The sequence below is a fragment of the Nicotiana sylvestris genome, chromosome 11, assembly GCF_000393655.2.
Source record: "Nicotiana sylvestris chromosome 11, ASM39365v2, whole genome shotgun sequence".
NCBI classification, from domain to species: domain Eukaryota; kingdom Viridiplantae; phylum Streptophyta; class Magnoliopsida; order Solanales; family Solanaceae; genus Nicotiana; species Nicotiana sylvestris.
Window position 1 is genome coordinate 151,202,823 of NC_091067.1, and position 25,056 is coordinate 151,227,878.

The window sequence follows — 25,056 nt, forward strand, 5'->3', positions numbered from 1 at the left end:
TCGTGGCATAAATAGTATCTTAGGCCCTCAGCCTCATATCACTCAGCATATCCTCACATATGGCCCTCGGCCTCACTTAGTCCGGAAATCATCATAAGCCCCTCGGGCATTTGTAAAACAATAGTTATCAGCCCAAAATACCATTTAGAAATATCATTTGAGTTTTCAAATCTGCATAAAAGCGGCTCAGTTTGTAAAACAATAATTATCAACAGGACTGAGTTTAAATATAAGTCAAAACAGTGAGGAAATAGTGATAAAAATTCCCAAAGGATTCAAATAATTGGCACGAAGCCCAAGTATAGCAATCAGCTCAAATCATGATGATAACAAATAAGTTTCAATCAAATATGCGGTAAAATCATCAATCGGGATGGACCAAGTCACAATCCCCGGTAGTAAAAGACCTCGCGCCCATAATCCAGCGCGTGTCTCACCTCAATATAGCACTACGATGTGCAAATTCGGGGTTTCAAACCCTCAGGACATCATTTACAATCATTACTCACCTCGAACCGGCTAATCCTCTAGCTCGCGATGCCTTTGTCTCTCAAATCGACCTCCGAATGCCTCAAATCTAGACACAATAATTCGATTCAGTTAATAAAAATTATACGAATTAATTCCATATGAAATTCTACATTTTCCATTAAAAATCTGAAATTGCACTCAAATTTCGCACGTGGGGCCCACATCTCGGAACCCGACAAAATTTACGGAATATAAAACCTCATCCAACCACGAGTCCAACCATACCAATTTTACTAAAATTCGACATCAACTCGACCCTCAAATCTTCAAATTAAACCAAGAGGGTTTTCAAGATTTTTCCAACTAAAATCATCAATTAAATGCCAAAACTAGTAATAGATTTGGGTAATCTAACCAAAATTGAGTTAAGAACACTTACCCCATTGTTTTCTCTGAAAATATCCCGAAAATCGCCTCTCCCCGAGCTCCGATTTGCTAAAAATGGAAAATGGGACGAGTCCTATTTTCAGAGCTTGAATCTGTCCAGAAAATATCATGGGCACTGTTCACGCGTGCGGTACTGTTCACGGGGGTACTGTACATGATATTGTTCACAGGGTATTGTTCACGGTACTGTTCATGGGGTACTGTACACGGTACTGTTTCTGCAATTTTCCCTAAGTCCGAAATCACTCCGAGACACCTCTGAAACACTCCCGAGCCCTCGGGGCTCCTAACCAAACATATACACTAACTCAACAACATCCTACGAACTTAATCGTGCGATCAAATCGCCAAAATAACGTCATATACCATGAATTAAGCTTTAAAATCCAAGAATTCTTTCAAATTTCATAAAACATCAAATTTTCCATTTTGAGTCCGAAACACGTCAAACGACGTCCGTTTTCAACCAAACTTTACAGAAAGTGCTTAAACCCTATATAAGACTTGTACCGTGCGCCGGAACTAAAATACGGGCCCGATATCATCACTTTCTAATCAAATTTCATTTCCATTTTCCTTAAATATTTTTAGAAAATAATTTTACTCAAAAATTCATTTCTCGGGTTTGGGACCTCGTAATTTGATAATTCTTGTTCCTATGAGTCAAAAATAATGATATGAACATAGTCCTTCAATCGAAACTCAATTCGGAGCTCGTTTGCTTAGTGCGATACCCATTTCGCTCGTTAAATAATTAACATATGATTCGCGTGAAAAACCAAATCACGACTTGATGAAATTAGACCAATATTTCCAGATCACTTCTATAATTCATTATCAAAATTCTGGAAGTCTCGAAATCAAATTTCGATCTCTAGAACTAAAAATGGACCTTTGGATCATTGTGCTTATGCTCAAAACAGCAAAATCTTCCAAAAACTCTTCCAAAACTTATCCGAGCCTCATGGGACCCCGACCAAAAATGCCAACATAATTCATAACATCATTTTAACCTGTTTCAATCATAAAAATTCCTCAAACAACATCAAATTACCCAAAACTCATCGAATTCAAGCCTAAGTTTCCAAAAACTTCCGAAATACTCTTTCAATCAAAAACCCGACCAAACGATGTCCGAATAAACTGAAATTTCGCACACACATCACAAATGACATAATGAAGCTATATCAACTCTCGTAATTCCATTATGACCACTACATCAAAATCTCGCCTATCAACCGGAATTCGCAAAAATACTAACTTATCCAATTCAAGCCTAATTCTACACCGGACCTCCAAAACCAATTCCGATCACACTCTTAAGTCACAAATCACCTAACGGAGCTAACCAAATCATAAAAATTCCAATCCGAGATCAAATACACGTAAGCCAAATTTTAGTCAAACCTTTCAAATTTCAAGCTTCAACTGAGAACTGTTCTTCCAAATTCATTCTGATTAACCTGAAACCCAATACCAATGATTTACATAAGTCATAATACACCACACGAGGAAAGTAATGCCCAAGAACTGGAGAGCGAAGTGCAAAAGCTCAAAACGACCGGTCGGGTCGTTACAAAAATTAACCTATTAGATTATATAAATATAGGAAAAGAAAACAGGTTATCAATTATGAGATTTGCGAAATGGTTTCATGTCTTACTTTTTAATTAATATCTAATGATTATCAATAAATTTTATCTGGAAGGTTTATATTTTAAAGTTATTTATACATAATTCAAATATTCCAAATCACAACCCGACATGATTTGTGTCTGCGCATCGCGCGAGTACTAATACTAGTTTGATCATTAAAGAATTTCATATCTTTCTTGTATATTTGTAACTGGTCCAATTTCATAAGTTTCTTTAGCTGTTTTACCTTCAAAAAAAATAGAAAAAGGGCCAGGCTGGACGAACCTCAAGAAGCTCATCTAGGCTGAAATTATTTGAAGAATTAATCTAAATAGTTGTTTATTCAATCGCTTAAATTAAAAATTAGCGGTGAATATATGTATGGATAACGATATGATCAATGTATAATCTATATATACCGAGTAAAAGGAGTAAACAGAATATCTGATCGGCTATTTATGTAAAGATACCAATTTATTTCTCTTCATGTTTTAGTTAAAGGAGTTGTTATATGAATAGTCGGCCAACTTCACTATTTTTTTCTAGCCGGTATACATATATATTATATATTGATTATACATAATTATACATAATTAAACATATATTGTACGTAAATTATATGTATTAATTATACATCCGCGGGCTATTTTAGTTTAATAGATTAGGTGGATGGTTATTTGGGTTAATTCTAGGAAATCTTATATAAATATCCCAAATAAGTCCCAGCTTATCAACCTTAAGCCATTAATCATAGACTTACCAAAACTAGCCAAACACATATAAAAATTGAAAACTCAAATAAATAAGGTTATTTCTCTCCAAGAATCACACGCAAAGATCTCCTTCCATATTTTTAAGCGTAATTATGAACATTAGGTGCAAGAATTAGATGCAAGATGGAAAGAAAATTTCATGATATATATATATATATATATATATATATATATATATATATATATATTTTCAAAAATCTAAGCAAAAAGGACATTTTTTAATGGGTATGATTGAAATTCATTGAAAACATATAAATGAATCAATATACAAATTTTGAGGAATATTTGAGGTGATTTAAACTGATTTTGTATCAAAATTTGTAGTTAAAATCATGTTAAAAAAAATTCTTTTGTGACACATGTATCAAACATGTATCACGCATGTATCTCACACACATGTATACATAGATATACATTTGATACAAATATGATACATATACGATACACATATTATTTTTTTCATGTTCATCTTCTACTTCGAATTACACACTCATACCACCTCAAACTCCACTAAATCATTCTAAAATTGAGATTCAAGCTCCTAAGACGTACACAATCTATTCTAATAATATCCACTCAAAAGAAAGAAATTGGCTAATATTAATAATTTTTGACTAATATTAATAACATTTTATGAATTGATCAATTTTTGTAATAAGCTACTTATCAATGGAGGTAACTAGTAATTTTCCTTAATTTTCTATTTGGGTTAATTCTTAATTCTTCTAGTTAAATGTCTCGTCGCGTTTGGGCTATATAATAAGGCCCATAGGAAATTGGGCCTGCAAAATTATCCAATCTATTTAAACACCATCCAGATTCTGCCTTCTCCATCTCAAATCCTAACAATGGAGAATCTCATGGCCACTTACCAAGACGACGACGAAGAAGAAAACACCCCTGCCGTCGAAGCTGCATCATCCGCCGCTGAACCTCCACTAGTTCCCGCCGAAGCTTCACCATCTTCCGCCGAAGTTCCACAACCAGTTGCCGAAAATGGCAGTGCGAATACTCCAGAAGCCGAACCCGAATTGCCCACCACCGACCCGAAAATTCCCTTGAAAGAAGAAGAAGACGACGACGACGATGATGACGTGGATGAAGATGAAGAAGAAGAGCCACCACCAAAGAAGCAAAAGCCACTTTCCACTTTAACCCTAACACCACCAAAAGTAGAAGAAGAGGAACAACAAAATGGCGAACTGACCAAATTGCCCTTGTCAACACCCATAATTACAGCAGCAGCAAAGGAAACTCCGACCTCCACAAGCAGCAAGAAAGCAAAATACAAGAAGAAAAACAACAACAACAACCTCTGGACAAAACCCAGTTCACGTAAAGGCAAAAAAAAGAAGCAAAACAACAACAACAACAACAACAACAACAGCAACACAAAAACCAACAAAAACGGCGCCGTTTCAGCACAAGAAGCTGAAGACAAAGTTTACATTACACCAATCCCAAGATTCCCTGACAAAAATGACGACAGCCCAGATATGAAAATCTGCCTTTCAAAAGTTTACAAAGCAGAAAAAGTGGACATAAGTGAAGATAGATTAACAGCAGGGAGTATTAAAGGTTACAGAATGGTGAGAGCAACAAGAGGAGTATTAGAAGGAGCATGGTATTTTGAGATTAAGGTAATGAAATTAGGTGAAAGTGGGCATACAAGACTTGGTTGGTCAACTGATAAAGGAGATTTACAAGCACCTGTTGGATATGATGGGAATAGTTTTGGATATAGAGATATTGATGGTAGCAAGATTCATAAAGCTTTAAGGGAGAAATATGGGGAACAAGGGTATGGTGAAGGTGATATTATTGGTTTTTATATTAATTTGCCTGAAGGTAGTCAGTATGCTCCGAAACCACCGAGACTTGTTTGGTATAAGGGACAGAGATATATGTGTGCTTCTGATCCTAAGGAAGATCCTCCCAAAACAATTCCAGGTATTTCACTGACACCCAGCCCAAGTGCTAGATTTTATTTGAACATTTATTGGTGTTGTTTTTGATAAAGGCTCAATTTTTATGCCGAATGCTGTCAATGAGGATTCATATATCTGACCCCAACTTGTTTGGGGCTGAGGTGTAGTAGTTGTTGTTCGTTGCTGTTATTTTGATAAATGTTCAATTCTTATGCTTAATGCTGCTCAAAATGATGCTTAAAGATTCATATAGCAGACTTCAACTTGTTTGGAACTGAGGTGTAGTTGTTGTTCCTGCTGTTTGTTGCTGTTTTTTTAATAAAAGTTCAATTTTATGTTGAGTGCCTGCTTGAATGCTGTCCATGAGGATTCATATAACCAACCCTAACTTGTTTGGGACTCAGAATACTGGTAGACTAGTAGTTGTTATTTGTTGCTATTACTTTAATAGAAGTTCAATTTTTATGCGGAATCTGCTTGAATGCTGTCAGTGAGGATTATTATATAGACGATCCAACTTACTTGGGATTGAGGCGTAGCTGTTATTTTTTTGAGTAAAAAATAGGTTTTCTTTGTTGTTGTTGTTTGTTGCTGCTGTTTTGATATAGGTTCAATTTTATGCTGTCTGCTGCTTCAATTGTCGATTCAAACTTTTGAGGGAGGTTTAGCCTAGCCCTAAGCCTTTTCGGAATAGAATGCTTCTTTGACAGACCTTCCAGCAAGAAGGAGGAAGGCCCTCTTTTCGCCCATGGATCACTTAGTCGGAATAAGCGGGCTTAGGTTGATGCGGAATAAGCCATTTTCCCCCTGTTTCCATGGAAAGGTGTCGAAGGAATAGGCACATTTAGAGCTGTGGGACTTGAAGGAATAGAATGCCCCGTTAGAATGGGCAGGGACAGTCGAAGGGTAAATTAAAAGTTAATTTGGACAATTTAGGTATATAAATGAGGAGCTGAAGCTGTGGTACTTTTAGATTGCTGTTGTTTCACCAGCTGTTCACAAATGATTAAGAAAAAATTGATGGGGTTTGGTAAAGTTTTGATTTTTATGCAGGTAGATGCCAGAACTTATGCATTAAACTCGAAAGAACTAATAAAGAATTACATTAAGGTAAGATATGTGTATAAGAGGCGTTGATGCTTTAAGGTAAATAAACTTGGGAAGAATGTGCGGAAACTATTCAAATATAAATTGTTGCAAACCTCTTCTGATAAGTTAGGATATCAAAAAGTCTTATTACCTTGTGTCTCAGTCAAATCACCCACAAGTTTTCTTTTAATTGATTGTCTTCTTCATGTATCTACTAGTTTCATAGGTTAATGGGGTTTCTGAAGGATTCTGGTCAAGGGATTAACTTTTTGAGAGTGAAGATGAATCACCCATGTTCGTCGTCCAAATTTGCTAGTGTTAAAGGTTAATAAAATTTTGCAAAGACTCTAGTAAAGCTATTAACTTATTCAGAATTCATGAAGAAGCGCACTTCTATCTCACAGTAGTGATGGAGTGGATCTCATTACTCTCATCTCCTTCCTGCCAGCATCAAAGAGCAAAGCTTTGGTGTTTTTTATGGTGATGGTGGTATTGGCATATCGCAATGACAAATGTGAATGTTCTAGTTCAACTGTTTAGGTCGGATGGGTTGCTTAGTTGCTGCATTAGTGAAGTATTATGAGCAAGAATGATGTTCTTTTCTCACACTTTTCAATCAAAATGTGAAGTTCTAGTCCTTATCGTGGATTTGATTTAGCAATTTACATTACATGTATTGGTGCGCTCGTCTATATATGCGTGTGCTGACCATCTCAATGAGTTGAGTAGGATCTCCTTTGGTGTAATATTCAAACTCTATTTCACTCTGTAGTCCCCATACCAAAATGCTGAAAAACATGATGTACTTACAATTATGTTTGTAAAGGTATCCCTGGGGAAATCAAGTTTGAGAAATTCCAGTAACCCCTGTTTCCTCCTTATGTGTTTGGCAAATTCATTTTCTTGTGTTGTCAAATTGTCGTGTTCATTAAGCTGTGTACAAAATATTGTATTTTGTCTGAACAGGGAGTGAGATATCTTTCTTCAAAAATGGAGTGTGTCAAGGTGTTGCTTTCAAGGATCTTTATGGTGGTCGTTACTACCCTGCTGCTTCAATGTATACGCTTCCCGACCAACCTAATTGCGTTGTGAAGTTCAATTTTGGTCCTGACTTTGAATGCTTTCCTGAAGATTTTGCTGGGCGCGCTGTTCCGAGACCGATGGTTGAAGTTCCTTATCATGGCTTTGATGGAAGAGTCGAGAATGGTGTGTCCAATGAACAAAAGAATTAGCTCTATGTCTTTTACCATGTTGACCAATACATAGAATACTGCTTGTTTGACTTCTGATTTTCACTGTAATTTTTCTGATCTTACTGATTTAGACTACTACGCGACAGTCAAACCTTGTAAAAGATTCTTTCTAAAAATTGGAATCGTTGAATTTATTTATTCAATTTTGACACGTCATGATTAGTTTTACAGCTATGAACTTCAACTATTCCTCATTGCAGCTGAATCTGTCACTTCTATTCTCAAGCAAGATAATGTTGTGCCAGATAGTACTAAAATCAGACTCATACTTCTTTTTTCCTTTTCGGCTCGCAAGTTTTAGTCCATCCTACTATTTTATACCAAAAATAGTTTGGGAAGAGAAAACAACCACCTTAAGTAGCAGTTGCATCTGCCTAACTCCATTTCATCTAAGCTATCTTGGCAGATTGAACATGATTTAAACTTTCTGATTACAGGTGATTCATGGCATTCAACTAGGATGTGCCCTATGCTCAAAGTGGTAAAAGAACACGTAAATAAAATTGGTGAAGCTGCTGAAATGGTCAGCTAAGCTTGAGCAGTGCACTCAGGTTGGTTATGTTTCAGCTTTTGTAAATAGAATGTAGAATGCTACTTGGCGTGGTCTCCTTGTTGTTCCAACTTATGTAAGTGGTAGACTGTTGAGTGCTGGAGAATGGGTGATCAATTTCATTTGGGTAGCCTGCTGTACAGTTTCTATTGTGTTGTTGTCTTCTTGTAGTTGGTTGAGACCCTGTTTCTAGTCTTTATTAGCTCTTTCTGTTAGAGAAATGTGCTGTCTGATGGAAGAAATTTCTGGTTGATGAACTTAGCGGTTAGTCCGTGAGATTGTTGCTTGACCCTCATCTCCGTTTTCTCGTATTTAATTGTGCTTTTTATGTTTTGAGTTAGGAAGCACGGACATAGATGGATATGATCACGAGTATATTTGTTGTTGTTATTGTCGTTATTGTATGGAAGATGCCACTCTTTGGATAGTTGTAGCATTTAAAGGAACACAGTATGGAATACTTTTGAGGCCACGTAAAGAAATTAAAAAGAAAAAGTACCAAAGAAAGGTATGGTGTACTTAAGAGTCCTAACAAAATAAGTCTTAGAAATTAAAGATCCAAGGGGTGTTCCATATAGTTATAATGTTGATTGACTTCAATATTCCAACTTATGCAATTTTTAAATGTAGTTGTCATTCAAATTTATATGCTACATTAAATTTGGTGTTGTTCATTGTTTGTGATGTTTATTCATAAATTGAAATAGAATGGGTTTTTGCATGTATTTTTAATTTGTGATTTATGGAGCTTGAATTCAAGGTTTTGACTTCTTGAGAAAATAAAGCAAGGTTTTGGAATGGCTGAAGGTCAGGGCGGGAGAGGTTCGAGAGGAAGGAGTTGTAGAAGGGGCATAGTGGAAAGGGCAAGTTATAGACGACACAACAGGGCAAGTGACACATGATAGGGTTACCGGAGGATGGGATAAGAAAAGAAGTTGGTTTTAGGTGGAAAGATGAGGCAATGCAGCAAAGTGGTTGTGATTGCATGATCACGAGGATAATGAAAGGAGGATTTTCAAGGGTGTGATTCAGTGGTTAATAAAGTGGGATGAAAATAATGGAAAATCAGGGTTCGAATCTCACTAAAGACAAAAATACTAACTGATTTTTCCAATCTACCTAAATATTGCTGGCAGATTTACTTGATACTTGTGTTTGTGTTGGTGGAGATTGTAAGTGTAACAACCAGTCCATTAGTGATATTGTCCGCTTTGGGCCTAGACCTGCACGGTTTTAAAACGCGTCAATATAGTCTTAAGGCTTGTCTACTTATATACCCAACATCTCTTCCGTATTTTGTTGATGTGAATTTGCCTAGGATGTTACCTGCATCCCCCTTAGGACTTAGCGTCCTTGCTGAGGTTTGTCCCACCACCGTTCAAGGCTGCACGTAGAGTAGCTCTGATACCATATGTAACCGCCCAACTCCTTAGTGATACTGTTCATTTTGGGCCTAGGCCAACACGATTTTAAAACGCGTCATTAGAGTCTAAGGCCTGTCTACTTGTATACCCAGCATCTCTCCGGTGCTTTGTCGATGTGAGATTCGCCTATGGTGTCACATACACCCCCTCATAGGGACTCAACGTCCTTAGTAAGGTTTGCCCCACCACCATTCAAGGTTGCACGCGAAGTGGTTCGTTTTGGGTCTAGGTCAGCACGATTTTAAAACGCGTCACTAGAGTCTAAACCCTGTCTACTTATATACCCAACATCTTTTCCATGCTTTGTCGATGTGGGATTCGCCTTGGGTATCACATACACCCCCTCATAGGGACTCAGTGGTCTCAGTAAGGTTTGCCCCACCATCGTTCAAAGTTACACAGGGAGGGACTCGGATATCATATATAACAGCCCAGTCCACTAGTGATATTGTCCGGTTTGGGCTTACGCCTGCACGGTTTTAAAACGCGTCACTAGAGTCTAAGACATGTCTACTTATATACTTAATATCTCTCACGTGTTTTGTCGATGTGGGATTCACCTAGGATGTCATAGTATGGTAGATTAGTTGAGGTGTGTATAAGTCGGCCTAGCACCACCACTATATATAAGAGTGTTGGCGGAGATAGCAGGTACTTGGTAGATATGTTGAGGTGTGTACAAGTTGGCCTATCACCAACATTATATATAAGAAGAAAAAAGATGATGAGGGGTAAGGGCTAAGTAGAGTGGCAAACGGGTGGCTCGGGTCAGATATGGATGGGGCGAAAACAGGTAATGCAAAAACAGATAAATTATCCTACCCGATCCATATTTAATATGGATAGAAAATGTGTAAACTGGCGGATAATATGAGTATCTATATTATCCTTGGCTTCTTGAATATGATCACTTTTGGGAGAATTCCTAGTCTCCCAAACTTGAGATACTCCCAATTTGAGTCTTTACAAATATAAAAGTTAAACCCATTAGTTATCCATTGGTTATTCATTTTCTAAGTGGATAATATAGTTCTTACCATATTTGATCCGTTTTTAATAAGTTCATTATCCAACTCATTTTTAGTAGATAATATGGATGGATAATTGTTTTTTAAATCCATTTTGCCACCATTAGGGCTAAGCATTGACATTAAAAGCCATCACTTTGTCGGTTAAAGCAATGCAACGATGCAAAACGAGAGGTCATTGCTTTATGGACGAAGTCGTGCGCTTTTCCATAAGTGCGCTTCAAACAATGGTGCGGAAAGTGATCCAGCAATGAGGGTCGATTCTTTGAATCTCAACTTAAGGAGTACTATTAATATCGGCATTATTGTATATCAAAGACTAAATCAGTTATTTTAATTCAAATTTTATTATTATAGTACTACATCATGCATGTATTGTACTTTTAAATTGTGTAAAATTATGTGCTTTACTTCAAAGAAATGTGTGCCTCGCTTTCGCTTCAAGCTTCATCAATCTTGTCGCTTCTTAGCTTTTCACTTGTAGAAGCACAAGGGCTGAGGGATGATTGGCATTTAGAGTTTGGTAGTGCTTGGATGGCACCAATGATTGGAGATGATGGTCAGTGTTGGGCAAGGGGTAATTTTAGTCTAATCTTTCTTCTATTTTTAATACATTTATTGTCTCTTTATATGTTCTTGGACTCGTGAACTGAATTTTGGAGTTGAGTTAGACGTCCGCTTCTTGTCATGGTATCAGAGCAAGACCAATTGTTATTCTTGGTTTATCCAATATTAGGTCACAATATTATGTTGTCCAGCTGCAAATGTCTAGTCTTGGACATCGGGGGAGTGGAATGTCAAGTTATCTCAATTAGAGAGTGTATAGTTTTTATTTAATCACTTATATCTTCAACATCCTTCAATATAATTTTATGTCGTTACTCCCTCACAACGCTTTCAATCTCCATGGTGTCACATGTATGTTGGATGTGATCATTTTTAATCTAGTCTACATATATGAATTGTCTGCTTTAGACATTGCAGTATTATTTAATCTTGTTACAACTTTATTTTTCTTAAGGGGTAAAACTTGTCCCCTAACTTGCAGTGTATATACTTTTACTTTCATTAATCCGAAAAGAGAGTATCAAATATAGAAAATTTTTGAATTTCCGTTCTGGTCCTTCATTGATAGTTGAAGCTCTTTGTGTGATTTTCCCGAATAGTTGACATCTGGATCTTTTCATATTGAGTTTTACCTGAAAACCATTATAGACGTCTTTGACTTTGTTTGGTATTAAGTAACTAGTAGTCATCCTTCATATTTGAATTATTTTGATTTCATCCTCGTCTTCTCTTATGTTCAGATGCTATCTTCCTTTGTATCAAAACTTAAATCTTTGCAATTTCATGTCAAGTACTTGTGCTATCTCAACTATTTGAAACAATAATAACGGTGGTGGACATTCTTAAAAAGTTATCTTATGCACAATTGTTTACGCATTTCGTCTACCTCGGATGATATATATGTATATGCGAGTGTGTCTGGAAAAAAGTTAAGCACATATTTAAAAGCAAAATCCACTGAATCTACATCGTGGATTCGGTTCTGTCGGGGGAGGATACTAAGTTCTGTTGCAATTTTAACTTCTAGCCCTCATAATGGTGCCTTATTAGATGGTTCTCTTGGTGGGGAAGAAGGAAAATCATGGTTTACTTGATTTAGAACAAATTATATTACATTCACTTTCTTAAAATTTTTGTTATATCCATAGTGCATAGAACATTAGAACTTATAAAATTGAATGCAAGATCTGGCATAAGGAGTATGCAATTTCTAGTGTGAAAACGGGGAAAAAGACTTCAATATATATTACATCAATGTGTATTATAGATGCCTTGTAAATTTATCCTAGAGTTGAAACAAAGGAAAAATATCAAAACTTCCCTATAAAACATAGTATGTTATATTGGAACAATTTTCTACATAGCCATACATAAAACTCCCAAAAAGGACAAAGGGAAACAAAAAAGAAAAAATGGTATTACATTAACCACTAAAGTTCTTTTAAGAATAGGGGTGAGGGAAAGGGAAGGATTTTACGGAGCAAATCTCCCATTTTTCCTTCTCAAAACACTAATAGTACAGTGATATCCCGAGCCCGAGTTTATCCCTTGCACTTCAGACAGTCTTCCGTAGCATCATAGCAAGAACTCCCTTTCGAGGTACAAAAAGAAATAAACGGTACTTATCTTGCAACTTGTTTGGATTGTTATTACATGTCGTTTCATAATGTATCGTATCGTATTGTATTGTTTGATGAATACAACATATGGATAGATTGTATTTTTGCTATTGTTTCATGGTGTCACGCACCAACAATATGAAGAATGAACTTGCAATATTACTAAGAAAAAATAGGATACAAAGTAGAATTATCATATAAAAAAATAGGGTAAAGGATAAGATATGATTATTTAATAATAAGAAAGGGCAAGATGAGAGAAAAAAGCAAGGTAAAAATGTCATTATGTAACAATGGATTTAACAATACGATACAATAAAATTTAAGTAACAATCAAAACAAACATTATATTTAAAACAACAATACGATACAATACAATAGATAACAACCATCCAAACAAGCTGTTAAACTCTAATAATATTCTCAGTGGAGAGGAGAATTAAGGCCTTCTTGAGAAGACAATGAGGGAACATTATAGTGTCTTTTTGATGGAAAAGATGGTGGAGTTTTCCTAAATGAAGGCCTTTTACTAAGATGTTGAAGAGTTTTCTTCGTGTAAAATGTGTGCAAAACTGGTAAAGCTCTCTCCTTTAGTTTGAGAACTGTGTAGAAAAGCAATCTGAATGATATGAGAATTGAAATTACAACACCTAAATCCCACCATTTTGAATGCTTAACTGAAAATCCAAGCACTGAACTTATGATTACTTCACCCTTCAGCTTCATAGTTTGATCACCTGGGATTATACCCTCAAACTCTAGTCCTATTAAATCATTCTTGTATGCTCCCTAGCATTAAAACAACAAGAGAAAAATTGTTATATATAGAAAGAATCTATAACTTATATCCACAGTCAAAAAGGGCAGTCCAGTGCATGAAACAGCTCGCATTCACACAGGGTTCGAGCAACGGCGGATGCAGGATTTCCGCTAAGAGGGTTTCAAAAAAGAAAAAAAGTTAAAATAGATTATAGCTAGTGGGAGTTGAACCAATGACCTTACAAAGGTTTTGAACCCCCTTGACCACTCAACTATGATTCTGGGCTATGTCAAGGGGATTTTCAAAACAGTATTTTTCGGCGACGGGAGTTCGGGTGAACCCCCTCCTGCCCCCCTAAATACACCCCTGGGTCCGAGAAGGGTTGCGCATCCCAAGGGTGTGATGTAGAAGCGCAACTTAATGCAAGCATTAGTGGCTACTTCCATGGCTCAAACACATGGCCTATAAGTCACACTGAGACAACTTTATCGTTGTTTCAATTAAGGTTCCCCTTCAACTTATATCCATAGTCAAAGTTTATGAATTTATAGTTTAACTGGTCATAGAAGATTACTTGATTTATTTTCAGGTTACGTATTTCATTTATTATTAGCAGTTACCTGCAATTGCCTTTTAAATCACGACTTAGATATTTAGGAGATTATATTGGACAACCAGCTAATGTGTAATCTTAACAAGTTGTTGTATAACTTTATGACTTAGAAATTTTACCTGTAAGGCCCATGACATGTAATTAACATATGAAACAGGATATTTCCAAAAGACTTTTGGAAGATCAGGGATTAGTCTGAAAAAGCCAGCTGATGCCATCATAGTTCCCTGCGTATAACAAATAATTATACCAAAATAAGAAAAATCAAACCATAACCTTTGGTATATATACAAAGGATTTAAGTTATACACACTAATAATTTAAAGAATTTTTTCCTATTAGTGCAATTTAAATGCTTATAACAGGTTTTCGTTCTAGTTTCTAGGATACCATATCCGACTTGATATGAAGAGTTAGCTACATTATTATATGTCAACTTTGCCAAAATGGTATAAAAAAACCTATGCGCTCTCAGTAATAGAACTTAAATCTTTCATGAAAGGAATGGAACAAAGAATTTGAAGAGTTAACTATTATTGTAGGTCAATTCTGTGTAATGGTGTAAAGAACTTATAAACTGTTAGTGAATAGAACTTAAACGCTTTATGCTTTTAAGAAAAGATGACAACAAAGAATTCTTACATTATTCATCAAATAATATAGTTTACTATTAGTAAAGGATGTAGTAAAGTGGTAAGTACTCATCCATCCAATGGCGAAGCTAAGTTTAATTAAGGGGTAACATTCCTTCACCGGAAAATTACACTATGTTGCTAGGTAAATTAAATTATTTTTGCATATATATATATATATATATATATATATATATATATATATATATCAAATGCCCTTGCCGTTCATGTGTTTGATTTTTTATATTTGACATCCTTAGTGAAAATTCTGGCTCCGCCATTGCCTCCATCTATTGGTCTATGGTTCGAGCCTATGGAATCAGTGTTGGTAGGGAACGTTTTACCCCAAGGTGAGACTTCCTGATGCATATCCGGATTAATTAAGTCCCAAAATACCGAAGACCGAATGGAAAAAAAAAAAGCAAGATAGGATACTTGATACTTACAAGAAGTCCAGCACCAATAACAAGTCCCATAGTGAAATTTGGAACAAAGCAAGCCACAAGCATCATGCAACTTTCAACAACAGCAATGGAGCTCAAGAGATCAATGGTAGCATACAAAAAGTGGAAGAAGCCAGGGTGAAACTTCACCATGTTGTATGTGATGGCTGCTGAGCACAAAGACATAATAACTAAAAATGGGAATGAAGAAATGAAATTTGAAAGAATGAAAACTCCAACTCCATAGTGTCCACTCTTCCTTTCTTTGCAAAATATCTGCAAAAACAATAAATTGTTAATATTCAAATAATACATATACTTCAAAGCATGCCAAAAAATGAAAATTTTATTTTTCCATATTTAAGTATATAGAAAGTTCCTCATATATATAATCCAACAAGGCATTCTTAAGCACTAACAGTAAGAAATTTTATACTATGTGTATATCTTAATCTGTTATACTCCCTCCGTTCAATTTTAGTTGTTCATTTTTGACTTTGCACTCCCTTTAAGAAAAAATAATAAAATATGTATTTTATAATTTTATTCATAATAATGATGTCATTTCCAAAAGTCTTGGGAAATGAGTAATTAATGATAAGGGTAAAACAGGAAAAAAAAGTTATCTTTCTCTTGATTTAATGCAATGGACAAGTAAAAGTGAAAATATATGTTAGTATAGTGGAATAGTAAACGTGAGGGAGTAATTAGTAATTTGTCTTATTTTTCAGGTTACTAATTTTATTTTTTATTAACAGTTGCTTGTAGTTATCTTTTAGGACATGATAGTTCTTTTACAATGCCAGTATATAAAAGTTAAAATCCTACTAGTAATGGTTAGTGCTTAGTAGTATTTGTCCTTTTTAGCAGTGTATCTGATACAAAACTTTAGTTTCATGCATAAAAAGGAAGAAAAGAGCTAAATCACAACATAGTTGTACTTAAGTACAGAAGGAAAAAAGTCAAATATTGCAAGGCCAATGTCTAGCTTACTAATTACTGTTCTAAATCAGATTATAATCTACGGCTACGTTGCTCGAACTTTTCAAAAATGTTGTTAAGAACGTGTTGGATTCTTCAAATGTAGTACATTTTGGAGGATCTGACACAGGTGCTATAACATTTTTGGTAAGTTCGAGCAACAACATTAACAACAGACCCGATGTTGTCCTACAAGTGGTATTTGGGAAGGGTAAAGGATACGAAGACCTTACCCCTATCTTGCAGATAGGGAGACTGTTTCCGATAGACCCTCGACTCAAGGTAATCATAACCACAGTAGTTTATAAAGGAATATGGTAGCAAAGAAGCCATGAAACCAAAAGCTAAAACAACAAAATAATAAGAAAACCTCCGATCGAGCAACAATATCGTAACAAGGAAATGTATTTAATTACCTTCATTTCTTCAATGAAAGATGGGAAGCCTCCAATAGACATGAAAGTCATAAAGCCAGAAATGAAACCAGCACAAGCTCCCCTTGCCAATATTGCATTATGGCCAGTTCCAACATCATAAAACACAGTACCAACACAAAAAGATAGTATTATATACACTATAATCCTCAACCAATAATACCCAAAATCTCTACTCATGTTTTTCAATGATCTCTTTATCAATGTCCATAGTTGCTTTAACCATGTTGCTTGGCTTCCTCCACTTTCTTTAATCACAACATCCTTCTGCCCAAAATAGAAATTCACTAGTTAAGGATTAATGCTATATTCTACAACTTGAGGCTTAAAGATTAATATAATTTGTTGAGAAAATAACGAAAATGGTCCCTTAAGTTTGGGGGAAGGTTCAAGATGGTCCCTTAACTATATTCCCGAGCAGTTTTGGTCCGTCAAAAGTGAGAAAATAGCTGCATCAGACTCCAGAAACAGACTAAAAATAGTAGGGCAGTTCGGTGCACTAAGCTTCCGCTATGCGTGGGTACAGGAACACGCCGGACCGAACCGCAAGGGTCTATTTTACACAACCTCATCCTGCATTTCTGCAAGAGGTTGTTTCCACGGCTCGAACTCGTGACCTAAAATTGCACCTACCAAATACGACGTGTTAAATTCTACTTTTTTTTACGGTGCACATTAAATTTAACAATCAGAATTTGTTAAATATTTGATGAAGACCAAAAAGCTCACTTTTGACATATTTAAGGTGATTAAAACTGCTCAAGAATATATTTAAGGAGTCATCGTGAAGCTATCCAAGTATAAGGAGTCATCCTGATAGACCCTTGTGGTCCGCCCCTTCCCCGGACCCCGCGCATAGCGGCACCTTAGTGCACCGGCTTCCCTTTTAAATTTATTTTTTGAGTCTGAATACTATTTTGTATACTAATATTAAAGAAAAGAAAGAGAAGCTTGTGAAAACTTACAATATTTGTGAGTTCGAGAACTCTAGCTTTTGCCCTCAACCTATGCTTAGAACATTTGTATTTTTGAATAAGCCTTACTCTACACTCTGCTGTTGGAAGATAAACCAGTGAACCTGAGGACTCTTTGATATCCTGAATAGAAAGAATAACATATTTAATTTCCACAATTATCATTTTTTGCTTTAAGGTTTTGACCTATATTTTAAGATGACATATTCTTTGAAAAATAAATTACGTCGTAGAATATTAAAATCATGCTAAAAAGTTATTTCAGTGTAGGAAATTACTACATTGGAAGGCAAAAACCAAAACGTACTCAAGTTTCTACTGGATGTAATATACAGAAACTTACTGAAAGTGTGTGTGTATATATATATATGATCTAGCCAGTTAAAATATTGTTTACTCCCTCCGGTCCACAATAAGAATCAATTTGTTTTTGACACGCCCATTAAGAAAATACTAAATTCTATACAAAAATACCTAGTATGACTAAACTACCCTTAATTAAATATTTAATGTGAGGAGTAAGAAAACTTTTTAGGGATATATACATAAGGGTAATTTTGTAAAAACAAATTGAATTTTTTTTTGATTATATAAATGGACACTTATTTTGGACCAAAATAAAAAAGCAAATTGATCACTTATTGTGAACCGGGGAGTACTTTTCTAGCCAATATGCATATATTATACAGTAATTATACACGATACCAAAATGATTGTCCTAGAAGCTTTTTCATTGTATTTAATTATATTGAAGGTTTTACGCATTTTAAGGTTTGACTCCATACGTACATTTATTCTCTGTGACCCAATTAAAGTGGCGGTAACATCGTCAAAGTCCGAATTAATGCATCGAAGAAAATGGTCAGCTGGATTTCTTCTTGTTGGACATGGAAATCCTGAATCAGCATAGAACTGCACATATAAAATCAAACAAACATTACAACTTTCACCTATATACAGTTTATTCTTGATCTTACTCTTCTTCTATGTTGCTCACCACATTTACTTTTCAGATTTAAGTTATATGCATCAAAGATTCTTTCAATCGTCAGTGCAATTTTAGAGAAATTTATTTGCATTTACGTTATAAAATATTGATCGTGTCTAATTTTAACGCGTTTTAAGTTCTATACATTGACCGCTTAAAATATACGTATTACAAATCATGTCACTTAAAGGACAACTATATATAAACCCTAGCTATAAAAAATTGTGTAGAAAAACGGTAAGCAACTTGCTACAATCAGTTAAAGTATAATGACGGTGTATAATTAACAACAACAACAAACTTAGTGTAATCATACAAGTGAGGTTTGGAAGGGTACGCTGCTAAAAAAAGAAATTAACAACGAACAAATTCTGTAGCTAAACAAAAAAATTCGCCGCTAAATCAATTTAGCGACAAATTAGCGATAGAATATCAAGAAATTGTGTTAGTTACGAGCAATTTAACGGCAGATTAGCAAAGAAATTCCTAGGTTTTTTTTTGGCAGTGGTAGTGTGTATGCAGACCTTATTTCTCCCTCGTGAAAGTAGAAAGATTGTTTCCAATAATTTTGATTTTTTCTCCGATAGATCCTCGGCTCAGTAAACGCATAGCCACAACATCATTGAAAAGAAGTACAGTAATGAAAAAAACATATAAGAGTAAAGCCAGCTTGTCGTACCTCAACTGCCATTTTAGCTTCTCCAAAATATATCATTTCCCCAGAAGATAGCAAGGAAAGATCATCAAATAGTGCAAAAACTTCACTACTTGGCTGATGAATTGAGCATATTATTGTCCTTCCACCACATAATGCAATATTTTTAAGAACTTGAACAACAAAATAAGCTGAAGCACTGTCAAGTCCACTTGTTGGCTCATCAAGAAACAATAATTGAGGTTTTGTGATAATTTCAAGTGCAATACTTAATCTCTTTTTTTCACCACCACTTATTCCTCTCAAATGCCAATTTCCAATTAAATTTTCTGCACAATCTTCTAACCCCATCTCTGATATTACGTTGTCCACAATCTTGTTTAGTTCTTGTTTGGTCATGTTGCTTGAGAGCCTCAATTGAGCTGAGTATTGGATTGTTTCTTTCACTGTTAGAGTTCCCATTAGTATATCTTCTTGTGTCACATAAGCCTGATAAAATTATCACATGATCTATGTTGCTCGAGCTTTCCGAAAATGTCACCGGATGCGTATCGGATTCTCCAAAAATTGTATATTTGGAGGACTGACACGGGTGCGGCGACATTTTGGAGAGTCCGTGCAACATAGCAGCCACAATAACATGAAGTAATCAGTGACAGATTCAAAACTTAGACGATGTTGGGTTTTGAAACTATTTTATTTATAAATTTTCATTTATTTTTCACAAACATACAAATATATATAAGGTTCGAGCAAATGTACTGGCTTAGATCAAATTGTATTGCGATTTAGGATGTGTTTGTTATGAAGGAAAATAATTTCTACTCTCTAACTAAATATTAGAAAATATTTCGTGGAATTTTTTTTTTCATACACCAAATAAGTGATTCCAAGATAATATTTTCCATGAAAAATATTTTCATTCATACCAAACACACCCTTATTAACATTAAAATATCACCATTTGATCTGCGCCACTTAAGAAAGTACCAAAATTTGCTTTAAAACGTATTTATGGATAGAAATATTTTATGGTGCAAATACATAATTGCTTAATTAAATAATTCAAAGTAGGTAGTAGAATAACTTTTACCAAATTTTCATAATATTAAGTTGATTTGGATATAGCACTTACGACAACACCATGGTCAAGCCTTTTCTTCTTTCCATTGAGAAGAATATTTCCATTCATTACAAGATTTGTTGAGAGTCTACCTGCTAAGTAAAACCAAGCTCAGTAAATATTTCTCCATCTTATTTTCAAAAATTCAATTCAATATTACACAATTAATTACTCGTCCTATTACTTAGCCATCCTAGAAAACCCTTGGCAAAATGGCTATTAGAATTTTGCATAACTCTATATATAATATGAATAACATACAAACACCAAAAAAAAAAAAAGAGCTTTCATAACATGATTCCAAATAGAAAAACTGTGTAATTTACTCTACGTACTATAGCTGTAGATAACTAGACAAGTGGAAATACTATCAATTTAATATTGTATTACTTTACCGACGAGGATTGTGGTGCAGTGGTAAGTGTATTACTTCATCCTTAATTAGAGGTCTCGGATTTGAGCAGTGGCGAAACCAAGAATTTCTCAAGGGTTTCAAACTTGAAAGAAGTAAAAAAAATCCTGTGTTCAATACGCTCTAAAAACATGATATTTTACTAATATACGGAGCGTAATTTTCCAACCAAGGGTATTCAATTGACCACCCTAACCAAAGTATAGCTTCGCCCCTGAATTCGAGTCCCGGATATAAAGTCGCCTTTGTTAGGAAGCTCTTTACCTCCAAAGTAAGATTTTCTAGCACGAATCTGGATTTAGTCGTATCTTAATGCGAGTACCGAACATCGACCGAGAAACAACAAAAATTACTATTATACCTAGAGGGATTATAAATACGCACAGGATTGAATAATAGCTAGACTATTAGGCATTTATAATATTAATTAGGTGACCAACTGCACCCACGCCTTATTTATCTCTTTCTATCTACCTCTTGTCCTATAATATTATTACTAGTCAGAGGAAACAATAAAACTCACTGCTACACATATTAATGCACTGCTTACACTTACTTTTCAATCTCCCATTTTTGACTTTCAAAGTGTACAATGAATTGTACTAAAAGAAAGTGACATATACACATTGTGCTAATTCATTAAATTTCCAACGACAAGAGTTACTATATGGATTTTGATTTCTACACTGACAGTGTGCAATTTGTTACACCATTAAGTTAAATTATCGTAAACTATTCATAAAGAGATGAGAATAACCTAAAAAGTATAATTGCCTACTTAATTCGGTATTTTCTTCTTTCCCAAACAAGGAGCTCCTGGTTACCTAAACCGTTGTTAGCATGTTAGCACGAGAGTGGATTGGAGGATTGAAAGTTACCTTAAGAAAGGAAGGGAAAGCGAAGGACAGAGACAATTTCACATGAAGAGCTTAGCCGCGTTTACTATTTGGAGATATGGCCCCAGGCAGGGTAAAAAGAAGGATTTTTTTTTCATTAGTCGAGAAAAAAGGTTCAATAAAGGGCTATGCGAAATAGGGATTGCTTTTGAGAAAAGATGGAATATATAGGAAGACGTGTTTCCAGAAGTCGGACTTGCTCTATTAGTAGGTCTAGTCTATATAGAACTGGTCTACTGCTTTTTAGTAAATAATATTGTTCAGTTAAATCGCACTAATAATGTTAAAATTTTACATTAACGGTGTATATTACTTAAATCTCTGGATGTGTATCGGCTCGAAATATGTCGATATATATCGGCTCGAAGAAGTCCTTCAATTAGTAACTATTATTGAAAAATGAGGCTCCCCAAAATTGGGGGCCTAAAGCACTTGCCTTAGTGGCTTGTGCATTAGAGCCAACACTGACTAGGGGGCGATTCAGGCCGTTTCTAGGGGGCACGTGAACACATAGTTTTTTGCCAAATTAGATATTATATATATATATTTCGTAAAATTGACCAATATAATATGTTGGCGCACATGCTCCAAAAAGGTTGAATGGTACACCTGGTTGAATGCTAAGTTATTTATTCAAGATACTTTTTTCCTACTTTTTCAATGGTGCACCCGTCTTCTAGAAATCCTAGATCAACCTTCTGGACAGGTCTTCTCTAACAAAAGGAAGTGTTTGTGAAGAAGAAGAAAATAGTACACACAGATTCATAATCATTGACATTATGCATGCTGAAACAATTGAGGCAAACTTATGTTATGCTTCAAACACCATAACCTTGCTTTATTTCCTAGGTAATGATGATGTTATGCTTGAAACACCATACCTTGCTTTATTTCCTTATAAATCAGTACTTAGTAACTATAGATATTGCTGTTTATCTCTAGTGACCATCAAAACAATCATTTCTCCTTTCTCATGCAAATGAAATGTGCGATTTGAACTTTATGACTTCTAATTAAATTCTAAGATAATGTTATCAGGTCTCAGTAATTGGATTATGAATTTAACTTTTGTAAATATTTAGTAAACCTTTTAATATAAATATAAAATTTGGACTGAAGTTACGAAATTCGTCTAGCTCTACCCTAGAAATGGGTGTACTGTTAAGAATTTAACCTACATACATTAAAGCGCCTTTTTTTTATATATAATATCATTATATAGTGTAACCAGTTGTAATAGGTAATATACCTTATTTTTCAGCATACTAATCTTACTTTTTATAGATTATTACATATAATTATATTTTAGGTGATTTAATAGTGTAAAATTTTCTTTTAATTGATAATTTAGTTGTGTTGCTCGGACTTTCCGAAAATGTCGCTCGGTGTATGTCGAATCCTCCAAAATAGTGTATTTTTAGAGGACCCGATACAAATACGGCATCATTTTGGAGTTTTTGGAGAGTTCACACAACATAGCAATGTAGTAAACTCAACTAGTAAAAGAGAGAGATGAGAGAGAGATGACCTGCTAAAGAATCAAGAAGAGTGGATTTGCCAGAACCAGAAGGACCCATAATAGCCATGATTCTACTTGGTTCAGCATAACCAGTAATCCCGTTTAGTAATCTTTTTGTTGGTCCATTCCCAAATTTTGGCAACATTACTGTTACATCTTCCCAAACTAAATATGCTGCATTTTGAATTCCAGATAATACAGTATTTTCTGATAATGCCACCCCCTTTTCAAGATCAAGACAATTTCCACCACTTGCTACCTCTATCTCCATATTCTTTGTTAAAACTCTTTATAAGGAAAAGAGAATATTGTCCTAATAGAGTTTTGTGTGGCAGAAGTCAGATCAAGACAGTATTTCTGAAATATCTTATTCAAGAAGATGGTAATTCATTGTTGTATATATAGCAGAAGATATGTACAGTTGATAGGGACGTACATACTGTGGATGATAAAAACCAGCTTGATGAATAGTCACGATCGAATGCATTTAAATTAAATTACCGTCTACATTTTATGCACTGACGGTGTAAAATGTCAGTGCAAATTCTTTTTACATAATCAGATCAATTATGATGTAGTTACAGGCTATGTTGCTCGGACTCTCCAAAAATATCGATGAGTGCGTGCTGGATTCTCCAAAAGTAGTGTATTTTTGGAGGATCCGACATGGATGCGGTAGCTGTTTTAGAGAATCCGAGCAACATAGGTTACACGTAAATCTCTGCGATAAGTGTAGCTACTAGTAACCTGACAAAAATAGTAACTTAGCCTGCTATCACATTATAAATTTGATATGTACATGAATGCTAACATATAATTGTCCTCTTTACTTAATACTTATAATGTTAGTAAATAATATACACTACCCTTAAAAAGAAAAACTTTAACCAGAGCTCTATAATTGAAGACATATTCTGAGTTTTGGGTGGTTTAAAAAGTTATCACCAAACTAGCTTTTAATGCAGTTGCTATGAGGGAGTTGAGAAGTACTGAGATTTGGATAACCTGATTGTTTCAAACAATTTGGGTTTTTAAATTTTTTTTGGCTGTCTTTCTTGCTTGCATGTGAAGAGGAGCTCTCAAGCAACGGTAAAGTTATTTTCGTGTGACCTATAAATCATGGGTTCGAGCGTGAATGTTTGCATTAGGGTAAGCTATCTACAACATAACCTGTAAAGTGCAATCCTTCCCCGGATCCTGTGTGAATATGAAAGTTCGTAATTCTATCACATCGCTTGGGTTCACAATATATTTTTGTACTTTTTTAGCTGGATTTTCAACACATATGCAAGGCCTAAGCCAAAGTTGCTGGGTTCAGATGAACCCGTAACTTTTTCATTGGCTACGCCTCGGGGGCTATGCCCCTCTCTTTTATTTTCTGTTTAGCTACGTATGGTTGAAAGGATCATTTGAGAGTAAAGGGGGAATAAAGCTATAAGGAGACAAATAATGCTGCTCCCTTTTTTTGTTGGAGTAAAAGCTCAGCGTTTTATTCCCGTTCAATTTTTTCCATTCTAAACAACACATAAGTCTCTATCACTTCAGTCGAGACCCTTTCAACCAGAGATAAGGTAAAAGGAGTTGGCTTTTCTTCATTCTATTTTAGAAACATCTTTTCTTGACGAAGAGAATGTTGAGTTTGTTTTGTAAATAATAAGGAAAAAAAATTGACGGGGTTTATAGTTTTGCACTTTAAGCAGTCTCGGGGCTACATAAGCTCAAAACTAGTCAATTGACATTATGAAAATTATAATGTGCATATAGATCTAATATTATTTTCTCGACATATATACTAAATCTTAAAAATTGTTAAACACATATAGCGAAATTCTAAATGGGAGG

The 25,056-nt window shown here is 35.0% G+C and overlaps 2 protein-coding genes across 5 annotated transcripts; one reads left to right on the forward strand and one right to left on the reverse strand.

Annotated features, from left to right (window-relative positions):
• Window positions 1-4,162: 4,162 nt before the first annotated feature.
• Window positions 4,163-11,475, forward strand: LOC104249073 (protein TRAUCO). 3 transcript variants are annotated; one of them, XM_070162284.1, is made up of 4 exons: window positions 4,163-5,276; window positions 7,310-7,549; window positions 8,034-8,147; window positions 11,069-11,475. In XM_070162284.1, the coding sequence occupies exons 1-3, from the start codon at window positions 4,175-4,177 to the stop codon at window positions 8,126-8,128; spliced, it is 1,437 nt and encodes a 478-aa protein (XP_070018385.1). In that variant the 5' UTR covers window positions 4,163-4,174; the 3' UTR covers window positions 8,129-8,147; window positions 11,069-11,475. The 3 variants fall into 3 exon arrangements, with proteins under 3 accessions (XP_070018385.1, XP_009803752.1, XP_009803751.1); XM_009805450.2 differs by lacking the exon at window positions 11,069-11,475 and adding an exon at window positions 10,706-10,910; XM_009805449.2 differs by lacking the exon at window positions 11,069-11,475 and having other exon boundaries at window positions 8,034-8,441.
• Window positions 11,476-13,041: 1,566 nt separating this feature from the next.
• Window positions 13,042-23,601, reverse strand: LOC104249072 (ABC transporter G family member 12-like). Of its 2 annotated transcripts, none has more exons than XM_009805448.2 (9): window positions 23,224-23,601; window positions 20,400-20,479; window positions 19,289-19,753; window positions 18,411-18,533; window positions 17,613-17,744; window positions 16,630-16,911; window positions 15,236-15,508; window positions 14,277-14,384; window positions 13,042-13,573 (listed from the first exon to the last, which is right to left on the reverse strand). In XM_009805448.2, the coding sequence occupies exons 1-9, from the start codon at window positions 23,483-23,485 to the stop codon at window positions 13,208-13,210; spliced, it is 2,091 nt and encodes a 696-aa protein (XP_009803750.1). In that variant the 5' UTR covers window positions 23,486-23,601; the 3' UTR covers window positions 13,042-13,207. The 2 variants fall into 2 exon arrangements, with proteins under 2 accessions (XP_009803750.1, XP_009803749.1); XM_009805447.2 differs by having other exon boundaries at window positions 16,630-16,914.
• Window positions 23,602-25,056: the final 1,455 nt, after the last annotated feature.